Source organism: Triticum aestivum, chromosome 1A (genome assembly GCF_018294505.1).
Source record: "Triticum aestivum cultivar Chinese Spring chromosome 1A, IWGSC CS RefSeq v2.1, whole genome shotgun sequence".
Lineage (NCBI taxonomy): Eukaryota > Viridiplantae > Streptophyta > Magnoliopsida > Poales > Poaceae > Triticum > Triticum aestivum.
Window position 1 is genome coordinate 56,010,050 of NC_057794.1, and position 24,614 is coordinate 56,034,663.

General features: G+C 47.0%; 1 protein-coding gene across 1 annotated transcript; it reads left to right on the forward strand.

The window, feature by feature from the left end:
- Positions 1–16,254: 16,254 nt before the first annotated feature.
- On the forward strand, positions 16,255–18,738 carry LOC123091848 (BTB/POZ and MATH domain-containing protein 2). The gene is made up of 2 exons (XM_044513471.1): positions 16,255–16,493; positions 16,862–18,738. Exon 2 carries the CDS (start codon positions 17,533–17,535, stop codon positions 18,586–18,588), a length of 1,056 nt encoding a protein of 351 aa, XP_044369406.1. The 5' UTR covers positions 16,255–16,493; positions 16,862–17,532; the 3' UTR covers positions 18,589–18,738.
- Positions 18,739–24,614: the final 5,876 nt, after the last annotated feature.

Here is a 24,614-nt window from a genome sequence, read left to right on the forward strand (position 1 = left end):
AGGAGTCTTCTTGATGAAGTTGCTCTTGTTGGGGAAGGACTTGGCCTTGTCTTTTCGGATGAGCTTGCCACCATTGTATTCCCTCTTCTCATATGGGCACTCTGCAAAAAAAATGGCTCACATTCCCACAATTATAGCAAGTCCTCACACGTTGCTTGCCCTTCACGCCACTTGAGTTGTTCTTGTTGAAGTTGGGCCTTGTGTTCTTCTTGATCCAAAATTGCCTTGAAGCGAGAGCCATGTGCTCATGATAAGCATATTTCGTATCTTCGGGGTTGCTCTCCTCTTCTTCCTCTTCGTCCTCTTCTTCCACACTAGCCTTGGCATTCAAGGCAAGGTTGGGCTTCTTTGCTCTTTGAGAATGCAACACCGCATTGTCGGCGGTCTTGTCCAAGATCCTCATAGCCACAAACTCATCCAACACTTCACTTGAAGACAAGGTGTGGAAGTCCGACCTTTGACGAATGACGGAGGACATGGCCTTGTGGTAAGGCATCATGGCCTTGAGGAACTTGCGCTTGATCCAATTTTCATCCGTATCCTCGCTCCCATGATCTCGGAGTGAGACCGCGGCAGTGGTTAATCTCCGGTAAAGCTCTAGACGTTCTTCATCTTCATTCACTGCAAACTCATCGGCTTCATCTTGCACCACTTCATAGTTGGAGCGTTGAATGCCTGCGCTTCCCTTGTAAAGGGAAACAACATGGTGCCCTGCTTCCTTGGCCATGGTGAAAGGTCGAAGATGTGCAATATCTTCGGATGGAATTGCATCTTGGATGATGAAGAGAGCATTCTCGTTGAATTGATGATCCGCGGCTTCTCTAGGGGTGAAGTTGCTTGGGTCATGCGGATAGAAACCTTGCTCAATGATTCTCCAAAAATTAGTATTGACATTATTTAAATGACGTTTAAAGCAATAGATCCAAGAGTCAAAATCCTCATTTTTCACAATCTTAGGAGGAGAACCCACATGATTTAAATGAGTGGAGGGAACCGGTCCTCCATAAGTAAGAGGAGATTCAACATGGGCAAAGATGCCGTTTCCACTTTTACCACTAGACAAATAAACTTTATCACTAGTAGCTTCCCCCTTGTCAGAGTTAGCATCCGTCACCTTGTTAGTGGGATCGACCACTTCCAACGGTGCGGTGGACAATTTAAGACCATCAAGAAAGTTCTTAAGCATGCCTTTGACCTCGGCTGTCATGGAGGTTTTCAATGTGTCCAAGGCTACATTGAAATCCTCATGTGAGACCGAGGTTCCCCCATCGGTCGTAGACGAGGACGGAATCACACCGGGGTGCTCCTCCTCACCGTCTATGGTGTCAACCATACTCTTGGACGACAAAGTCCTTAATAAAGAGACGAGGCTCCGGTACCAATTGAAAGGATCGATATAGTTGACTAGAGGGGGGGGGGGTGAATAGGAAACTAACAATTTTTAGCTTTTCTTTACCAATTTAAACTTTGCATCAAAGTAGGTTGTCTAGATATGCAACTAGGTGAGCAACCTATATGATGCAACAAAAACAAGCACACAAGCAAGCAAGGGATGCAACACAATATAAGCTTGAACAAGTAAAGATACGAGATAACCAAGAGTGGAGCCGGTGAAGACGAGGATGTGTTACCGAAGTTCCTTCCTCTTCCTTCCCTTTGAGAGGAAGTATGTCTTCGTTGGAGCGGTGTGGAGGCACAATGCTCCCGAAGAAGCCACTAGGGCCACCGTATTCTCCTCACGCACTCACACAATGCAAGATACCGTGATTCCACTACTGGTGCCCTTGGAGGCAGCGACCAGACCTTTACAAACAAGGTTGGGGCAATCTCCACAACTTAATTGGAGGCTCCCAACGACACCATGAAGCTTCACCACAATGGAATTTGCCTCTGCAATGACCTTAACCGTCTATGGTGCTCAAACACCCAAGAGTAACAAGATCGCAAGGGATTAGGGGGGAGGGGATCAAATTTCTCTTCGTGGAAGTGTAGATCGGGGCCTTCTCAATCAATCCCTAGAAAATCAACAAGTTTGATTGGCTAGGGAGAGAGATCGGGTGAAAATGGAGCTTAGAGCAACAATGGAGCTTGGGGATGGAAGAGGTAGTCAACTCGGAGAAGAAGACTCTCCTTTTATAGTGATAGGACAAATCCAATCGTTATCCACTTACTCAGCCCGCGATGTGTGGTACTACCGCACCAGACATGCGGTACTACCGCAAGGGGTTGTGGTACTACCGCTGGGCACTGCGGTACTACTGCATGCACGACAGGAGCTAGACCAGCCCTGATGCGATGACGCAAAGAGCGGTAGAACCGCCGGAGCGGTACTACCGCTCCCACTTGCGGTACTACCGCAAGGCAGGGTTTGTCTGGGCTGGGAAGGCACGGATGAATAAAAATACATGAGTGGCTACTTCCGCTGAGAATTGATCTATGCAAAACTCCGACACGGTACTACCGCATACAGGGAGCGGTACTACCGCGCAGGGAGCGGTACTATCGCGCAGGGCGCGGAAGTAAAAAATTACTTTCGCCCCTACTTCCGCTCATGCTGCTGTGCCTGGCCAGAGGCTACGGTACTACCGCGCCCGGGGAGCAGTACTACCGCAAGGGCCGGCGGTACTACCGTGGGCCACTGCGGTACTACTGCTCCCATGAGCAGTACTACCGCATGCCACAACACGACAAACACTAGGAGTCCTTCATTTTGCACAGACACGGATAAACAGTGGTTGCTCCAAAGGTGCAAAGGAAAGGGGTGCAAAAGGAATAGACATGTACGTGATGATTCCACCCAAACCTTTTCAACGCGGACCCCCTCTTAATAGTACGGCTTTCCTACGACTCAACTCCACCGAAAAGAAACGTGGGGAAAACTCCGTCTTCACTAGACTCCGAGGGGCAACGAATCATCTTGTGCCTAAATCATGAGATATTTGAAAAGATCAATGCACACGATTAGTCCGCAAATGCACTGTCATCAATCATCAAAACCACTTAGGGATAAATATGCCTTTACACCTGCACTGCAACAACAGTTGCCTGTTGCAAAATTTAAGAGAGACAAGTGAGGTTACCTGGGTGAAGATGGGAAGGAGGCACTGCCGTGCCCTTGCTCTCCTTTTCGGCACATCAGAATTGGGTGACCTTAACACAGAGAAGCACAGGAAAGAGTAATCCATGGGTAAAGGGAAGTCTGGATTCCCAGAAGCAACCAATAGAGATTGCATATTACTTTGTATATAAATTAATGACTAAACCAAAATGTTGTGAAGTTAGGAGACTGTATACCTTCTTCACCCGGTCTAAAATCTCCACAAGTGATAAAAGCTTCCTTCCCATGGTCAATCACAACAATTGCTGGCAGCTTTGAAAGCACCAAACCTGCTGGGAAAGGGTGGCTTGGATTACTACAGAAAAAAATCATGGTATTCTTATATGCACTTTGAAAGAAACATCCAGCAAAAAGAAATTTAATCATCTCTGTATGTCTTTGTATGTGATCTGAATACTTGATGTTTCCAATCACAATGGTAATGAAATACCCAAACCATGATGAATTCCTCAGGGATGAAAATTTTTGAGTTGAAAATTTAATGAAGCATAATCAAACATGGTCGGTTCCCAACCCATGTGACAAAAGGCATAGCATGGCTAGATCGAATATATAAGTCATGTAGATAGTTCATTATCACAATACACAAACACGCACACAATTGTTAAATGGCGTGAGCAATGCATAAACTTGTAAGATGTAAATAATGCACACTTTACCAATAAACAACAACACAGAAATACAAAGAGAAGATAGTGAAGAACAATCGGATCGCCTGGACAATATGTCGAATACCTTTGATGCAGGCATCATATGCGGGGGAAGCAACGCGACGATAACCCTGAGAAGACACGCGCCTTGCCACCAGCGTCACCAAAGATGCCGATGGCCATGCTGTCGGCAAGGCCGCAGGAGAGGTGCGTGTAACCATAGAAGAGGAAGTAGGGCTTGAACCTGGGGTTGATCCTAGTGAAGATGATGACTGTGGTGATGAGGGCGTAGATCCTAAGCGCCCCGCCATGACAACATTCACAATGGACTTCATGACCAGCTCCGGGTGCAGCACCCCCATGGACGCGATGCACACCTCGCTCTTGGCCGTCCCATACACCTCGATCAGCGGTTGACAAAATACAAAGAATGGGAGAACAGTGGGGGCTATCGGCGCCAGGGATGACCTCCTCTGGGCGCGGCTGTCAAAGGCAAGGAAGAGGAGAGAGAGAGGAGGCTGTCAGGGAAGGGGAGAGGAGGTCAGGAGGAGGCCACTCGATGGGAAAGTTTCCTTCCTAGGGAAGGAAGCGTGGCGTGTCCGATTCGCTACGTCTTTCTTTCTTTGGCATTTTTCTCTCCCCACAGTCTACAAATGACGTGGCACTTGTCATCCTCCCACTGACCCTGACCATTTCGAGGAACCACTAATGAACAATTTGCAAAATAATTAACCAGTCAAAAGTAATAAAAATAAATGTTGGGGGGCATGATGAAGACATAATCCCACTGAAAAGAAAAACAAATCAATATGTACATTTTTTAACTTCAGACATAACTTTGAGAGGTTAGATTACTCAGCGTGTGACCTTGGATTGATCTGAATAAAAAATACACAAACCAATCATTGCAACCATCATTCATTGACTGAATGCACATATTCAGTACATGCATGATAAAATGGCGTCAATTGACATCTTAGTTTTCAAGTGTACTTCAGGGCTCTGCCCACTAATTTTCAGCAACACAATAGCTCTAGTGAAAGAAGAATGCGAGAAATTGTAGCACTGTCAGTCATGGCACCCAAGCATCAAGAATTTGATTAACCGGGAAGGTTCCATAGGATTCCATAGGATAAACATCGTCCTAGTAATAAGAACATAAGAGTATATAAAAAATCCATACCACTGCAACAACCAGTATATGCAATTTGGAGCAAAAAGTATTTGCAATGAACTTGTTCACACAAAACCACAGCAAATGTCATTTCTAGCTAGTGTTTATGAAAATGTACCTACTCTGTAAGATAGCCAACTTCTTACCGATTTTAGATTAAGACTAATTATTTTCGACATAATACAGATACTGTGAATCATAAAACAATTTAAATAGTGCACCAAGTTATGCTTTTCTCCTAAACTAATAGAAAAATCTAGCTAATCACATTGATATGCACTGTATACAAGGTGCACTTGCAAGGATCAATATTGGTAAATTCTCTGTAGAAATAATGTTTTCCCCTTACAAACTCATATTGATAGAAAAAAGATAGCAGGAAATCATCAACAAGGCCAATTCAGAAAAGAACAACTTGTATTATAAAGAATGGAGGAGAGTCTATATTGCGTGCGTTGATTTTCATTGAATGCATAAAAATAATTCAAACAACACAATAAACCAGGTCAAAATAAATGGAGACTATTGTTGCAACGCTGAAGAAAAAAGGATACATACTAAAGGAATTATATGAATGATGAAAATTGTCATTTCGTCTCCAAAGATTCCTCTGAACCCCACTGGTTGTTTTCCAGTGCTTGGTGTAGAGATTTTGAAGGCATTTTCACTTCAAAATTGGGATAGAAAGCTACGGAGAACCTCCAAAAAAAAGCAGCGTGTCCCCTTTTCTCATGCCGAAAAGCTATTTGTTATATTAGTAAGGTCCATTAGATCTAGTCAAGAAGAAAGCAACATGTGTTCCTTATATTTTCTCAAGTAGTATAACCTTGCCAATTCTGGCAACTTCTTTGATCCCAAATTTGCTCAGGTTCCACTATACATCAACACTTTTTCCAGGATCTCTAGTTACCTTTGGCATGACTCAGAAATAGAGAGGATACTTGGCGATGCTTGGCTTTAATAAAAGATATAAATATATACAAGTGATAATGTAAGTGATCTGCAAGATAAGACACATCATGGACTTTACCTCAATAGTTAGCGTATGGTCGGAAAGATCAAGCACTTTTACTCTGAAAATATCAACCAAACCCATCATCTGCATGTAAAATTAAAGAAATAAGTAGAGTACCCAAACTATACCCCCACCCCACCCCAAAGAACTTGAACTGAAAGATGTAAATTTGAGCATCACATCCACAAATTAAATACTATAAGCTTTTACCACAAGACCTATTTTGCCTCTACATTTAGTTTTATAAGCATGAGCTCTCTTTCAACTTGCGGTTCCTTTGACAAATCGTCAACCTTTTCAATCGATATATAAAACTATGAATATCAGATATTGTGATGATTATTAGTTACTATTTGTTAGCAAACATTTTTAGTATTCACAGGATACCGAAAGAAGAAAATGTTGACCTGTATATAACACGTTTGTAAAGCTGCTCCACGACTTGTGTGAGTATTTCCTCCATTCCTAATTCCAGTATGGTGAACAACGCTTTGTCCTTGTTGAGCCCAACCATCAATGACCCAATATTGTACGACCCCGAAATTCCGATTGATCACCGGACTCTCATCCACAACAAAAGCTCATATCCTGTGGTGCTTGAGGAAGAAGTGCATCCCGTTTGTTCCAATCTTCACCCTCTTCAGCCGATTTCTTGATTTTGAACGCCCACAACTCTTGATTGGCCGAGCCAGACACCACAAACTTCTCGCTAGAATCAACATCCATCGACCATATCTTGTTGTGATGGCCACCTACAGTTTGAAGGCATTGTTGTGTGTCGAGGTCCGAGACCCAGATAATCTTTTCCTTGGAGCAGGTCACCAGCTTCTTACTCGAATCCAGGAACACAAAATTAGTCACCTGCAGCCTCCCCAAATTAGAATTATTGGGCTATGGCAACGAATGGGGTCATAGAGAGGCATGAAACCATATCCAAACCTGACCATGGTGGCCATGACGTCGGAAGAAGCCGTGTTGCAGAACAACGTCCCAGAGGTCCTTGCGGTCGAAGGCGAGGACGACACCGGAGGGAGCAAAGTGTAGGGCGGAAGTAGCAGAGCGGTGGACATGAGGCGCGCCCTTGGTCTCGCCGAGATGGACACAGATGAACGAGGCGGCGGCTGGAGGTGATGGCGGGATCTAGTCCAGACAACCACCCAGCCGCCGCGCCATCTTCTCTCTTCTCTGCCCGTGACGGCCGATGTGTCTGCTCTCGTGACACGCCGATCTGCCGTTGGCTGCTGCTCCTCCTCCACTGCCGGCTGCCGCAGCTCTCCACAGATGTTGCGGGCATGAGCCTTCCTCTCCCACCGAGGAGGAATAGGAGGAGGCGGCTGCGGCTGAGGGAGAGGTGGAGGCGGCATGTGGGGGAGAGGTGGAGATGACCTACGCGTGCGACCCGATGAGGAGCTGCCTTCGTTGGGAAGGAAACAAATTAATCGGTGCATTTACCTCTTGCCTTTTTTTCTCCTCGCATAGTCTCCCGATTGACCTGAACAGTAGCCCTGATGACGTAGCTATCACGAGACGGCGCCCTTTGCGCGTAGCTTATTGTTTTGGATTTCGAAGCGTCACATGCTTCCTACTTGCTATCTATTTGCCTTTTGAAGTTTAACAATGTGGTTATGTCGGCTGTTATTTCCGAGTGTTAGGAAGCAAGCAACCCCATTGTGAGTGAGGTTCTCATCGTTTCAGAGGTATCCATTGCCACTTGACTTTTTACCACCAAATTCCATTGCTATCTCGTTTGTTTGCATTCATGACTTGCCTGGAGGCCACAGGTTCCCCTCATCCTTAAACTTCTTTGTCCCAACTGTGAGCGCATCGCAACTTTCACCACCTTTGAAACATAAAATGTTTAGGCATGATGCATAATAATAGAGTGTAGGAAGCAACAACTAGTACAAAAGAAGCGAGTAGGGCGTTTCGGTGCCCAGGCTCATTGCACCCGGTTAAAAAAATTCATAAAAAATTCAAAAAATTCCAAATAAAATTTGTGTCGTATAAAATTTGTTACGTGAGACCCGCTCCAAATTTCAAATCATTTGGACATCTGAGCAGCTCTTAGCAAAAAAGACAAATCAAGTCAAAACAGTACATGAACAGTAAATATTTTTACAGACTCCCAATTTGTCTTTTTTTCTAAGAGCTGCTCATATACCCAAATGACTTGTAATTTGGAACGGATCTCACGCAACAAATTTTATACCACACAATTTTTTTTTTGAATTTTTTGAATTTTTCTAGTATTTGTTTTGATTTTTTTCGTTAGCGCGGGTGCAGATGAGCTCGGGTGCAGAGATGGATTTTTGAAAAAAACTTCAAACTACACGTAGATGAAGCATTGGATGTTTAAAGATGGATACTCCGAAGCACCATTGGATTGCATAAACAATATGAACTAAAGAAACACAAACAAGTTGCTTAGGAAGCATGGATTTATAATCATAAATTTGATACTATCTCAATATAAGCCATACCTAGTGAAAACAACCAGAAGTTAGCAACGCTTGCCACCAACGTGCGGTTGCATCATATTGTGATCTGCAAACGAATTTCATAAATGTTGACTAGCTCTATTAGTTTACATGCAAAAACTGGAAATTGTTGGCCAGCAAGGGATGGATGTTTTTACTCACCAACATTTAGATCTGTACTTTTGTTTGGCACTTGGAAGCAAAAAAAAAAAAACAGTCCAGAAGCATCTAAATAGCATTATAGATGCTTCAAAACTAAAAAGCACTAAGGGTATCTCCAACGTCGATCCTCAAACCGCCCGCATCCGTCCGGACCGCGCTGTCCGGACCGGAAAGCCATCCAAGGCAGTCCAGACGTACTTTCTGCCACAAAACAGAAACAAATGTGGGCGAGTTTTGCGGGAGTCTAGACATCCTCATGACAAACCAAAAGTCGCCACTTATCCCACCTCTTCATCCGGATGGCGGAAGGCCACTGATTGGCGGAAGTCTAGCATGTTAGGTGATTAGTATTTGTGCATTTGGCGAAAGCTTTGCAAATATAGTTGGGCATTTGGCGGAAGGTTACTTCTTGCCATATGATTAGCAAGGTGATTAGTATTTGGGAATTTGGCAAAAACTTTGGAAACATATTTGGGCATTTCGCGGAAGGTTACTTCTTGCCATGGTTAGCATATGGCAAGATGATTAGTTTTCTATTAAGATTCTTTATCACACGTTGACAGAATGAAGGAAGCTTTGTAAATAGATTTAGCCTTTTGGCCGAAGGTTTGAAAATGACCAAGGCCATTTGGCGGAAGGAAGCTACTTCAGTGGCAAAGCAGCCAGCTTTGGCGGAAACTACACTGGCATATGGATTGATAGCCTTCCGCTAAACAAAAAGCTAGTAATCATAGTTTTCTCCAGGGAATCACGTAGCGGTTATTTGATAGTTAAAATCTAACAGAGACGAACATTTACGGTTACGGTTGGATGGCGTCCTCCCGCATCCATGTTCGCGGACTGGCCCCCTCTTCGCGAACGGATATGGGAGAAAATTTGCGGATTACCATTGAAGATGCCCTAACGTATTATTGTGGAAACAATTCGAAATAGATGGAATCAACCAATTTTGAAATCAAGTCGGACACTAATATTATCGCGAATATTGGGAATTGGGAATGGCATTAGTGTGATATGCACAAGAAATTAACCAAAGGTCATAGATGACAGAGTGATGCATTACACATCGGATATATCATAGACACATTCAAAAAAAATTATCGAGGCAAGCATTACATTCACAAATGAATCAGAGATGAGATGAATGCTAGCTCGGGTGAGTACATACTAGGGAGGACACATGTGACGCATGTGCGGATCCTTTGCCGTCTCGAAATAGCGCACCCGCGCATGAGGAGGATGGTGACGGGACATGTCCGGCAGGGGACCGGGGCGGCGATGGGGGTTACCAATCCGGTGATGGGAGCGATGCTTGGTACAGCGGACAGGGACGAGACACAACAGCGACGTGGGATCAGTTGAATCCATGCCGGAGCTGGTGGTGCGGAGCAAGGAGAGGTGGCGGAGGTAGTCGCCACGGTGTGCGAGCTCGACGAGCTCGGGAATGGGCTCGCCCATGCGTTGGGAGATGGGGTGGGGTAGGTGGGTCGTGGAGGTGTGATTTACGACGGACAGGGCAGCACTCGGGATTCCAGTGATATTTATTAGGAAAGGATTAAGTCATGCTGTCGGCACAATAAACCCTGGATCTGTTGTCTAGACTGTGCACATGCACGGGAACGAGATTAAAGCACCAACCCGAGCCAGAGCCCAAGAAACTGAGATCTTCGAAGGACCAACATGCAGATCAGAGGGACCAAGTCCAAGCCAGTGAAACAATATACCATTAGGAAAAGGGTCTCCTTTGCTGGGCAGGCGAGCTCGGCAAGGGGCGAGGCCACCCCGGAAGAAGACGTCCAAGACATCCCGGTGGGGCCTGCCGGGACACATGGAGGCAAAACCACCTCACCAACTACTCCGCCACGACCCACGCCGTCAATCAGTGCGGTGTCAAGCCGCAAAGTGACTAAGTGGCAGTCATTCACCACATGGCAACCTCTCCCTACAGGAAACACCTGCAGTTGACACCCGTCCTGCAACGTGTCAAGCGAGCAGACATGGAGCCGGCAAGATAGCCCGGCAAGTCTTGTCGGGCAACCAACGATGTGACATTGAGCGGTGCACTTAATGCACCCTGTCAGCCTGCAGAGTTAGGTATGATAACACTGTTTGCTATCTTATCACTGCATAATGACTACTTTGCCATTGTGGTAACCCCTTGATCTATAAAAGGAGGACCATGGCAACCGTAGAAGAGGTTAGAAGGTTGGATAACTCACACCCCCATACGCGCTTAGCCACTACCACCCTGAGGCAACCCTTGTCGGGCAAGTGTACTACGCTCCACCATCATCTTTCCTACATCAATCCACCAAAGCAGGAGTAGAGTTTTACGCCTCACGGTGGCCCAAACCTAGGTAAAAATGCCTGTGTGATCTTCGTCGTGCTGCTACACGCTTGTCTGCTCTTTATGCAACGCGACGCCCCCCTGCCGAACCAGCAAGGGGCCTCCTGGTCCCATAGGTGGCCGTGGTTTCCCGCGACACATGTGGTTAATCAACGAATCTGATAGAAATATACACTGTTGGATTAAATGGGAATCAATAGTGCAGGAACAGTGTGACACAAAATTTCTATCAGACTACTCATATACAAAGCTTTTCCCATTTGTGAAACTCGACATAGATGCATCCTTCTCTTAGGATTGTGGATTGGGATGGACAGACGCAATTTTGCGAGACGCCCGTGGGATGTTCATAGCTGCATCTTGTAGTAATATATAGTTCGTCGAGGACATAGAGACGACGGAGGTCAGAGGGCTACTAGACGGACTAATTCTGGTGAATGATATAGGTTGCAATGGAGGCAACGCACTAGGGCCGGTAGCAGCTATCTACGATGAGTGCTCTTTTATTTGTCGTAATTTTAATCTGTTAATTTCCATCATTGTCAAAGCTAAGCCAAGATGACTGCGGATTTGTTGGCTAGTATGTCGGAGGACTCGGGGACTACTGTGTGGCAGTCCGAGCATCCTGTTTTCTTGCTTGATACTTTGTCAAAGGATATAGCCCTTTTTGCACATGAAATATAAACCACCATGATAACATTTCCCTTATAAAAAGAAAAAACTGACACACTAGGTTTGTTTATTAGCACCATATGAATATAACTGTAACTGGAGGGAAACACATCTAGGTGGGCAAACATGGCGTCGGGGCAACAAGTGGCGCCATGTCAGATAGGGAGGCGCCGCGTGGAGCTGGAGGCGAGCGAAGCCCGACGATTGCAATCTGACAGCAATGTTAGGGTTATGCTGAAGTCAGCATGGATAAGAGCAAGATTGAGATGGGCGCCTGGCTAAAGTAGACTGTGGCAAACGGCGAACAACTTGACATTCGGCCCATAATTTCTTGGGAAACGTTTACAATCGGTGAGCCGGCCGAGCATTTGGCCGGTCGCACGCGCTCGCCCATGCTTCAACGTGTTCTGTGCGTCACCGCTCACCACCACACCCTCCCATCCTTATCTTGCTCCTCTCTCTCTTATCTTCCCATCGCAGAAATTCCCCATTGTCTCTTCTCTTATCTCCGTTCTTCTTGGCCGGTTCATCTCCTACCACCGGTGGACTACCGCTGCCACGAACCACATCTGCCCCTTCAAAACACCCCAGAACCGACTACCTTCAACCACGCGAACCTTTTCTGCCACTGCGCCATGCGCAACAATCAGGAGATGGGGGGAGCTACAGGTGTTGCGTGCTTTCTTTATGGCGGTGGTGGACGCCGTATCAACGGGGAAGTGGCGCTGCGTCGGCTCGCCGTAGGCCTGCACCATCAGCTGTTGTGCTGCAATCAGCTGCGGCCAGAGCTGGAACCGGCATCACCGGAAGCTGCAACCAGCAGTGCACCGTGGCCGGGGATGACGTCCACAGGATGCTACGGGGAAGCGACGCACGAATGTTGCAACCACCGGAGTGGGATGCTGGAACCGTCTATTCAAAAAGCTTCCACCAGCAAAAAGGAAAGATACTGCCAGGGCAGCTGTTACAACCCGGCGATGACCACGATGACGACAGAGTGCTGCAACCGGCCAACAAAAAGCTGGAACTGGCGATTGTGATTGCTACAACCGGAGGCGTGAGATGCTAGAACCGAGTTCGCCATTGCTGGAAGAACTCTGCCACTCCAGGCCACCATTTGTTTTTGCTGCAACCGTAGATGCGCCCAGCTACAACTGTCGTGCGTTTTGCTGGAACCAAGGACCACCGGCGTTGGAGCTGCCCGTTTTGCTGCTACCGCAGATGAGAAAAGCTACAAGCGGAGGCTCGAGATGCTAGAAGCGACAAATGCTACAAGCAAGTGGGTGGTCTGCGGGGGAGCTCGTCGCCAGCGTTGTGCTGCAGGGTCTACGACAGAGGGGCGCGGCTAGCTCGCCGAACAGGTGCGCGGGATGCAACCATGGCTGGCTGGCGTCTGCTCACGAGGGAATCCACCATGGTCCAAGCGAAGCGGTGAGGAAGGAGGCAAAGGATAAGGATCGAACGGCTACAAATCACCGTATCGAACGGGCATGGTGTGACCGGCTGAAATTTCGGCCGGCGCAACGGCGCCTATCAGTCGCCAAATTTCTTTCAACCCCCGGCACGGGTAAATTTGGATTCTGCCGTTAGTTCAATCCGTAAAAATACAATGTGCTGAATGAGATCCCATACTTTGGATCTGCAGAGTATAATGTTCAGTGCGGCTTCACACCCAAAGGTTATGTATAACCTGGCCAAACCTTATCGTGTTTCCTATTCCACGCGCCGAGTCGCCTACACAACGGTTTCTTCCTTTGCAGTCTTCTCTGTGTTTTTTCCCTTTGTTTGTTTCTTTTTTTATTTTCATGACTGTTTTCTCTGAATATCTTTTTATTTATCTTTCAAAATTAATTAATATATTTTTATAAAAATACCCATGTGGTAGTATATATTTTGGAGGCCGATAACTATCACATGTATGACACAATGGATACGTGACCACACGAGTTGTATGGCCGTATCCAGGGGACAGTCCACATGACTCTGTGTGGGTGAACATTAAAACTGCCAACATGTTCGAGCGCAGCTACGACGGTCCACACGGTCATGTTTGGCAATTGCTCATCCCCACCCCGTGAGCGTGAGTGCGTGTATAATCAATTTTAGTTGCCATGTGTAATTAACTGTAGCTGCCATGTGTCATGTATCGTTAAATATAGTTGTCATGTGTAACTAATTGGAGTTGCCACGTGTGGTCAAACCATAATTGCCATGTATTATCAACCATAATTATCGTGTGTGATTAACTAGTTGCCACATATGCACACATGTAGTTGTCGTGTGTGGTTAAATCATAATTGCCATGTATGATCAACCATAATTGCCGTGTGTGATTAACTAGTTGCTACATATGCACACTTGTGGTTGCCATCTATCATCTTGTGAGCGTCGTGTGAGGAAGAATAGTTTCGCCCATATGTTCGGGCAAGCGTTCCTGTGTCCGTTCGGGCGAGAAGCGCCCACACGCGTGGCATTAAATGATAAAAGCATCTCCAGTCGTTGGCCCCGGGGTCGCCTAAAATCGCCCCCTGGGGGTGAGCCGGCGCAAAAAATCGGCCTGGGGCCGAGTTGGTCCCCAGCCGCCGGCCTCAGGGCCGTCCCCAGACGCGTTCAAAAAAATTAAAAATATTCAAAGTTCGGCGAGGTTCGGCATATATTACATTTAAAAAGCGGGTTTTTACTACATAATATATATAATTAAAAAAAGAACTGGCTAAAAGCGGAGTAGTCGCCGCCGTCGTCGTCGTCGTCGTCCGGCTTCTCCTCCTTGACGCGGCCGTCCCCGGTGGACCCCTGACCGGCGTCGCCTATGCGGGCTGGTGGCGGCGCGGCGTCATCGTCGCTGTCCTCGATGACGACGATTCCTCCTTTGTCGCGGCCCCGGCGGCGCTGCGCGAATCGCCGTAGGGCGGCACACTGGTGCTCCCTCGCCATCTTCAGGGAGTCCGCGCGCGCCCATTCTAGGGCCGCGTCGTCGTCGAGCTCGACGTCGCCGCCGTGCTCCGTCTTCACCGCGGGGAGGCCCGGCTCCGTCTTGGGCTTGACGAAGCGCGGAGGAGCCGACGAGGGGGCACGCCGGCCGCCCACATTGATGACGATGCCGGCGCTGCGAGTGCGCCGGCCGAGCGGCGTCTCCGCCGCGGGCTCAGCCCTGACGCCGAGCAGCACCGGAGCGTCGGACGAGTGTGAGGAAGAGCGGGAGGAGGAGGAAGAAGAGGAGGCGCCGAACCTCCTGGGCAACCATTGCCCGTCGCGTCGGCGGTGAGCCGTGGCCGTGGTGGCCGCCCTCGCCGGGGGGTATGCCAACGGCGGGTCGTTGCTGCCCTCGAGGTATGTCAGAACGCCCTCGAGGGTGCGGCCGGGGACACCCCACCACAGGTGGCGTCCCTCGCTGTTCTTCGGTCCGCCCACCATCGGCGCGCCGTTGATGGCCGCCATCCTCTGCTGCTGCCGGCGCTGGAAGTACGTCGTCCACGCCGCTATGTTGTCGGCGGCGTACTCGGGGAGGGCGAGCTGGGCGTCGGTGAGGGAGGCGCGCATGACGTCGACCTCGTCGGTGAAGTAGCCCAATTTTGCCATGGTGTCGGGCAACGGGGGAATGGGCACTCCCCCGTTGCTGAGTCTCCACCCCGTTGGCCCGGCGCGCATGTATGGCGGCGCCGGGATGTTTGCCTGGAACAGGAGCCAAGACTCCTGTTCGTGGAGCGAGCGGCGGCCGAAGCCATTGGCCGCGGCCTCGTCTCCGGGGAATCGCTCGGCCATCGGGAGAGGGAGGGAGGAGAGGGAGGGCTCGGTGGCGACGCTCGGGAGAGGTAGATGGCGGGCTAGGGCTGGTGTTGCTGGTGTGGCCAGAGGCGAGGGAGGCCACCGGCTTATATAGCGGCGCCGTCCTGTGTGTACGCGTATGAGGGAGGGGAGGCGTCGGCGCGCCGCCCCGTGACGCGCCGCCCGTGAGGAATCAATGGTAAGGCTGACCGGCGGCAGCCTTGCCATTGATTCCCCGCGGGAAACCGAGGCGTTCGGGGACGAAGACGCGCAGAGTCGTTGACGCGGCGGGCCCGCGGCTCTTTCGCGCCAAAACCGCTCGCCTCGGCGTCCCCGAGCGCCCCCCAGTGCGCCGGGTTCGGCCTGGGTCCGCCGGCGCTAAATTCAGCCTAGGCTAGCGAAAATCGGGCTCCTGGGGACCCGACTGGGCCGATTTTTCTGTGCCGGCGCAAAAAAAGGCTGGAGATGCTCTAACACCCACACAACGCTGGGTGCTTAGGTGACTCTTCACCCAAATGGCAACTGCTTCAAAATTCATGCAAACGGATAAAACAATATCGAATGCGTGTGGACGTGTTGATAAGTGCTACATGTGTGAGCGTTATCATTTGGGTATATTTTAGCTCCAGGGTCGTCGGTGGGCCTGTGCGAGCTGTGCGCCCGCACAGGCCCCCCCCCCCCCCCCCCCCCCCCACCCCCAATTTTAGGGGCCCTCATTTTGGGCCGAACTTTTATTGGATCCTGAAGCTTCTTCAGTCGGGCCCTATTGGCCTGTTCTCTGCTGGCGCTCCGAATTTTGGGCCTCGAACTCTAATCGATCGATGGACTTCTTTTTTGATCGATTGAAGGACCTCTTTCCAGCCAATCGTTTACGATTCTGTTAGCTGCTGCAGTCGTTCCTCTTTCCAGCCAATCGTTTACGATTCTGTTGCTTGGCGGCTCGACGAATCACTTCAGGCAGCCGCACGGATCCACGGCAGCCGGCAAACCCCATATCATTTGCCACGCAGCGGCTTTGCCCTAGGTAGCCAACGCCACAAGGTTGAAGGCTTGAAGCAGTAGGTGGCCGAGCAGGCGAGCACCAAGGCATCGATCAATTTACCACTTCATCAGGTACGCTTAAGCCAAAAGCATAGATTGAATAATTTTCTAGTGCTTCATGACCCCAATCAGGGCATCACAGATCAGCTTAATTTAGGTTGTTTTTTCTACTGAATAATTATATCAATGTGTCTATATATTTATCTTGGTAAACACTGTATATTAAATAATTACATTTTCTTATTTCTTAATCTCGGCAAACACTATATTGAATAATTTTATATTAATATTGTTAGTTTCATATTTTTGCACATATGCATCAGTCTAGTACTATATTCACTACTTTTGTCGCGTTGATATTTCATATATTTTGCACTACTGTACGAGATAACTCATATTCAAATTTATATGATTAACTGAATATATACTTTAAAATTTAGGGCCCCATTTTATATATCGCACCGGGCCCCCGAATTTCTGGAGACGGCCCTGTTTAGCTCATGAACATTTTGAATTTTTACCAACATTTTCTCAGATCCATGTATTATATTTTTAATGTAGTGAATGTTTTTTCATGAAACGTGAAAAAATTGGAACATCAATTCCCCTGTTCTTCTTAGTACAAATTTTGTTAATCAATTGCGTAGAAAACAAACCTTCAAAGAGAAAAACTTGGTAGTACGCACTCAGGAGTCCAGGCTCAGCCTGTTGCACTTGCACGCTCCGAGCGCCCTTGCCCCTGTGTGCTTATACGGCCGCCGGTGACACTGTGTGCCGCTCCACTGAGCTCTCCGCGCTAGCTGGTTACAGGATCGGGAACGACAGCAGTCTTCGGAGTAGACGCCATGAAGGCGTCGTGCATTGGCCGGACTCGACCGCGCCCAGGAGATCAGCGTTGATACGCATCTGAAGATAGCTATCCCAATCTTCCTTCGTTAGGATTCTTATTTGACATGTTATCTGTTCGGTTTAAATAGCAGAAAACTATGCCGACCCCAAGATCTATTAGAGATCTTATTTGGCATGTATATATATCTGCCTTGTATAGACGCAGGGAATCTCTCATTGTCGCCGTTCTTCCATCGGAGTGCAAATCTAAGAGACGACAAGAATGTCAGAGCTTCGTGATCTTCCCGCTGACCTTGCAGCGGGGTCTGACAAAAGGTCATATGTGATCAAGGTAGACGGCTATTCAAGAGTCAAGGGGATGATCGGGCATGGCGACAAAGTGAAATCTGCCCCTTTCAGTGTTGGAGGCTACGACTGGGTTTTGTGGTTCTACCCAAACGGCAGCGACATCACACATTATGAAGCCGGTTATGTATCTGTTTTTCTGGCTCTTGATTCTGGTTTTGCCACGGACGTGAGGGCGAAATTTAGAATTAGTTTGCTTGACAAGAATGGAGAACCAGACATTACAAGAAGCAAGACCAATCCCGAATGCATCTTCTCTAGCAAAGGTTCATTCAAGGGTTTCCGTGATTTTATCGGCAGAGCTTATCTTGAGAATCCAAGGAATCTAAGCAACGACAGTGTCAGCATCATGTGCCATGTTACTGTCGTGAAGAATATCCACAAAGGTAATCGGTCTGGCTTGATTCCTCCAAGAAACTTGCAGCAACATCTTGGAGACCTACTGAAGAGCATGGATGGAGCCGACGTGACCTTTCATGTCGGCGGGGAGAGTTTCTTGGCTCATAGGGCCGTGCTCGCCGCTCGGTCATCCGTATTCAGAGCGGAGCTCTTTGGCGGCATGAAGGAGAAAGCTGGCGGTCCGATTGAAATTAGTGACATGGAAAGTGACGTGTTCAAAGCCTTGCTCCACTTCATATACACAGACGAGTATGAGCCTGTTCCTGAGATGACCGATGGATGTGAAGCACGGAGAGAAGCGGTGATGGCTGGCCATCTACTTGTTGCAGCAGACAGGTACAATATCGAGGGGCTGAAGCTGATATGCGAAGAGAGGGTGTGCAACCTCATCAACCCTGACATCGTGGCGACTAGTTTGGCTCTAGCTGAGCAGCACGGCTTCCATGGAATCAAGGATGCCTGCTTTGAGTTCCTCGCTTCGCCTTCCAATTTGGAGGCGATGATGAGCATCTCAAGAATAGCTGCCCATCAGTTCTCAAGGAGCTGGCTGCTAGCTTCCTGCCCGCCGAACTGAAAGCGGCCAAAGATATTATCATGACAATTTAGTATTGTGGCTAGTCATCGTTGCATCTAATCTAATTTAGTATCTATGGTCTTACCTATTTCTCTATGTTGATTGCATGTACTATCTAGATCCAATTTAGCAATCAGAATGCGAATTGATTGGTGATTCCTGTGTCTTGTATTTGCTGGCATGCATGACTAGTGTCGAACTGAATTTCTTGTGCTTGCTGCAGTTTTCTTTATGGTTTGTAAGGACTTCTAAGTTTCTGCAGTTTCTGTTTTTCCCATGCATGGTTAATGTGGAATTGGCAAGGCTTTTTTATAGACTGAAATTTTCATCGTCTACCTTGCTTATAACAAAGATATCTTCTTAGTGATTCCAAGAATATTTTTTTTGCCATTATTACTTTGCAATACGCGAAAAAACCTTGAATATTATTTCCCAATCAATCCCGAGGCTTCAGTTTGTTTGTCAATACAGGAACATGCATACTTCTTGCACCTGCAGCCTGAATTTCTATTTCCGTGATCACTCGTCGCTGACTTTACGGCGTCCAAACTCATGTAATCGTCGGTAACGAAAAGCATGCAAGAGTCACAACAGATAAACCATACCTGATCTCATGTTCGTTTTGCGTTCTGCCATTCCTGCTATATACTCCCTTCGTCCCAAAATAAATAACTCAAGTTTATACTAGCTCTAGTATAAAGTTAGTATAAACTTGAGTCACTTATTTTAAAATGGAGGGAGTATATCACTATCGGAATTAAAAATTATGCCGACGGCACGCAGCCGTAGGCATAGGCCCGAAAGCCGGCATACGGCCGTCTTCAACGTTTTTGTCGGCATAGATCTGTCAGTCTGTCGGTATATAAAAGTGATTTAGACGTTTCAAAAAAAAAGTGATTTAGACCAAAAGATAGGGTGCGTAGAAAACCAGCACCCGCCAGATAGTATTCTCCGCTGATTTAAGCACATTGTCACACAGCTCAGACACAAAGCTATGCATGGAGGTTCTAGCAATTTTAGTAGCCTAGTTGCTCACCGTTTTCTAAGCATGCAGCAGCTTATACCTGATTGCTCGACCATGTTGGAAACTTGGAACACAAGTGCTTCAAAGGAAATATAAGGTGTACATCTATGTTATTTGGATTTATTTTGATCATGTGTTTGTTGTTTTGTTCAAAGTACATCGATTACGTGATACAAAATTCACGTGATACAAAAGTCATATTGTTGGACTCAAATTTAAAACATTTCTTAGTGGTATTGATTGTGTATCAGTAACACACATGGAGCTTTATTTTTTCACCACATCATTACCTCACTCTTCAAAAATATCGATAAAATAGAAAACTCACGGATGAGCATGGTCAATTTGTTGTGATCAATCACCTCACTATTGGGATCAAAACGGAGCAGAAGCGCAAGAAACCAAGTGTCCCACTTACCGGTTTTGCCTCTGTTTTTTAATTTGTGTAATTTGTCAAATAAAATGAAGAAAAGCTGTTGTATTTGTGCTCTATTTCATCTTTACCGGGACAAATTTACAGTTCTCTGCGCATTTTAATCTGTAGTGTTCAATTATTATTGGTCAGTATTGAATCACCAGATTGTTTACATAGTTTAGTTTACTCAATGATCCATATTATTTAAATTCTCACTACTAGGAAAAGGTCTACTAGTGGCGCACCAGTTTTGCCTACTAATGGCGCACTACTGGTGCGCCACTAGTATTTTTTACTAATGGCGCACCACGCCGTGCGCCATTAGTATAGACCATCATACGCCATTAGTATCTGTCATACTAATGGTGCATTGTGGGGTGATGCACCATTAGTATGAATATTAGGTTTTTTTACTTTTCTGAATTTTGCACAGGTTACAAAATATATTATTGGACAGAATATAGACAGCACCCCACGGCAAGAGCAGATTCATCGAATACAATAGAAGATTAGTCTCCGAATACAATTCATCATATTAGGGCCTGTTCGGTAGTTGGCCAACTTCCAAATTCGCTAAATCCATGCTGGAGCTGGGGCGAACGGTCCTGCTTCAGGAAGCCAGCTTCGTGGATCTAGGAAGGGTCTACGTACAAAAAATGGGAGCAGCTATTCTGGCGATCCTAGGAAAAGCGGAAGCGGGAGTTTGCCTAAATTACGGAGCAATGCCACCGCCAAGTGAGTTGAGGATCACGTACCGGTTCGCTACCTTCTCTCTCTCCTCTCCAGGCACGTTATTTCCTCCAGAGCCTCCTTAACTGGGCCAAGCCCAACCACTCTCCTCCTATGTCCGACTGGGCCTAAAGCCACCTTACCTGTTGGCCTGCTGACGAGTACGAGAAGCTGGAGTGAACCAGCCGAACAGTTTTTAACCGATCGCAATTCGTGAAAGAAGCTGGCATTGGGAAACAGAAGCGAGATTTGTGGATTCAGTGAAGCTAGAGGACTACCGAACAGGCCCTTAGTCTCCGAATTCAAAAGACCGAACAAAGATAGAACATTACAAGTCTCGAAATCGCGAGTAGCGAGTTTGTCGGAAGTAATACTAATCCTAACAAGTCCTACTAATCATCATCATACAACTTCTACTCATTATTAATAACAAGTCATACGATCATCATCTTGATAGTCATCGAACCAACCCTACTTAATTGTTCTTAGCACATGATCATCAGTATTAGGCAGGATCTAAATACCCTATTTAAGGTAAAATAGCATAAAACAATATAGACCCTGACTCTCCATTATGGAGAATGGAGAACATCTTGTCTCCAATTCTTGCGCTTCACTTCCTTTTGCTTCCAAGAACCTCCTTATGACTGTCCATACATTTTTTCCATCCTTTGATTTTCATGTCTCCACTTCTTTTAGAAATCTCGTATGGACAGTTGAGATTCGTAGGATGACCTGGCTATATGTTCAAAACATTAAGACTACCTTTCTGATACATCAAATGAGGCACACAATTCTCTGATATTATATGTTGAAAAACATAGTAATAACTTCATAGTTAACAATGATGTACTAGTTTTAGAAGTATGCAAAAGATGCACGGATGTCGCAATAGTAAAAATCTTACCAGGATATCTCCATGATAGTTACCGTAGTTGAACACATGCACTAGTGGCACGTATTTACCATAATGTTGAGGAGCAGTACAAAATCCGACCAGATGATTTTTCTCCTTGTAAGTTGTTAATTCGGAGCCATCGGTGTAGTGGGTTTTGTCTACCATCTCCCGCACAACAATAAAAATAAGCTGTCAACTATTTTGAAATAAACAATATAAATTAGCTAATAACTATGTTTGAAAAACTCACATAGCGGTAGAACTGGAGGCGTATCAACAAGGACCCAAATGTCCATATTGTCTTGGTCGATGTCAGGATTACCAAGATCCATGCCGATAAGCATACCCTCATCAAAACCATGCATCTTGCAAAATACTTCCCAATTTTTTCAACCAAAATGGGTTACGCTCTCAGAATTATACAGATTTACTTCAAAGTCCACATCGTGATGAGTCCTTAGGTGAATTTTCTTTGTTTCAGAAATTTCATGGTCTTCAAAATCCATCCTCTCCAAGACATAGCGTCTTGCATGGCATGGAATAAGCTATACTTGAATTGTAAAAGATGAAAATTACACATTGAAATAGTTGAAGTCATGCTTAATTATGAAAAAAACAATTGTCGTCGTTGTGTACCGTTTCAACTTCGAAGGTCTCCTCGAGCTTAATGCTGAAGCGCCGATCATCGTCCAGGTGAGGCCTGTCGCACAGACCTCAATCGTCATGGCACCAGCCGCACTCCCCCGGGAGACTTTCGTCGTCCGATGACGACATTTCCTACGTTCATAATTCAAAACTACATCATCTCTTGACATTAGTAATAACTATGAGTTGATATCACACTTCTATATGTATAACACAAGAGGCAGTTGATCCTACTTAATTAAGTACTAAGATATCCAGGCTCATGCATTAGTCGCAAGTACCCCATACGTCCTATTTTTAGCAAAGTCATGCTAAAATTCACGGAAAATTTCAGCATGAACTTTGCTGAAAATAGGACATATGGAGTACCCGAATTTGCCGGAACGGAAGTTAATCGACATTCCAGCAAACTCAAGGGCCTCTCGGGGTACCTGCAAAATCATTATCCCACCCCCGCCCCGCTGCAACCCCACAACACCCCACAATATCATCATGACACGATGGTCAGAGACAAAACCCCCCAATCTCATCACGACACAATGGTCCGAGACAAAACACAGCAATATATCTTCTAGCCATGAAACCCTACCCTAATTCTCCTTTCTTCCTCTTTTTTCACTTAAACCTGCAAACATGTAGGGAAAGCAATTAATACAAGGCACAAAAATGGCATGATATGTAGCCTTAATGCTACAGAACATATGAAATACATGCCAGCAATATATATGATATAAACTCCAATAAATTTTTTAATAAAAATAGTAGCTAAAAAAAGTAGCAAGCAAGCAATTCATTTGACTAACTATTTAAGTGTTCTGGACTCCAACAACCACTTTGCAGACAAGCAGGAAAGTGGTTCTTCCTTGAGGGATGTGTGATCTATGATGGTGCTGTCTTTTTGCTTAGTTGGCTTTGCTTAATCCTATGAGGAGCACTGGATTGAAGCAATGGCTTAGAACATGTCAACTGCCTGTGCAGGCATAAAGCATGTTGTTGGGATGGAGGTGGTTGAATCCACTTGTTGTCTGGCTAAGAGGTTGAAGTTGGTACTGATTAGTGCTGAAGTTGTCACTCTTTAAATTCAGAAAAGAAAAGGCACCACATAATATTGATGGACATGGGAAAGCTTTGCAATTGCACCCACAAGTGCCAAGCACCAACTTAATAGCCACTCCTAATAAATCCTTCCCATGACAGTACGACGCTCACTCTCGGTTCGACACATAATATTATTCTCCTGCATTAGCTAAAATGGCTAAAACCGAATGCGATAATCCTAGTGTTCTCTTGTGGTGGTGGTGAGATGCCCATATCATGCATTGGTGGGCAACGATGATTAGATTAAACTGTAACCAGGCACATACTTACAGGCGTTTGCTAATATGAAAAGGCAATGGACCTTTGGGTACAAAGGAATGGACCTGAATGGTGCAAACAAAAAGAAACTGATAAAAAAGATGAGTGTTGTGTTCCCAGGGGTGGAAGAACTTGACAGGGCTAGCCACGACGATTACTACCTCGATCAAAAAGTGATTATTACCCATGGAAATGGCACCAAATCCCTCTGGATCATTAACAAGGGAGGATGCAGACATGGGACTTCAATCAATCGAGCATCAGCAGCACAGCGGTGTAACCAGATGGAGTGGAATCGGGTTGGAAGGGAAACTAGCAAGCAACAGGCAGAGCAGTAGTGTGGCGGCAGCAGAGAGCAGCATCAGCAGCGGGAAAGAGCAACGCCAAGGCAGCGGGCGCGCGCGAGCGGCAACGGGCGGACGAGCACAGGCGAGGGATGGCCAGGGGCGCGCAAGCGGATGCGTGCCCAAGGGCAGGAGTAGCGGGGAGGGCGTGCGCCGAGGCGCGACAGAGGAGCCCGGGGGCACGGGCCAGCTGTGGGGTGAGCGCGAGGTCGACGGCGGCAGCTTACAGTGGCCTATGGATGCGGATCGAAGGAGGGAACGCTGAGGGACTCACCGCGAAGATCGTGGCAGGCCCGGTGAAGGCCGGGGTGGATCGGAGAGACAGTGGCGACCGCGAGATGGCGACGGCTAGAGGAAGAAGAAGGACTCCTCCTCCTAGTGCTCCGGCGGCGACTCCGGCGACGGAGCGGGCGCGGGGGGTCGGCGGCGGCGATGGAGAGCGGGCGCGGGGGGTTTTCTCGGCGGCGATGGAGAGAGAGAGCGGGCGAGGGGGAGGAGGGGGATCGATCTAGCGAGAGTAAGGGTTAGCAAGGGGGGAAGGTTAGCAATGGCGCACCTCCTAGGGGTGCGCCATAAGTACTTTGATAGCAATGGCGCACCTTCCCCTGGTGCGCC

Bases quoted from the DNA above. Each gene is read 5' to 3' on its own strand.
- LOC123091848 (XM_044513471.1), top strand. From the start codon at position 17,533: ATGTCAGAGCTTCGTGATCTTCCCGCTGACCTTGCAGCGGGGTCTGAC.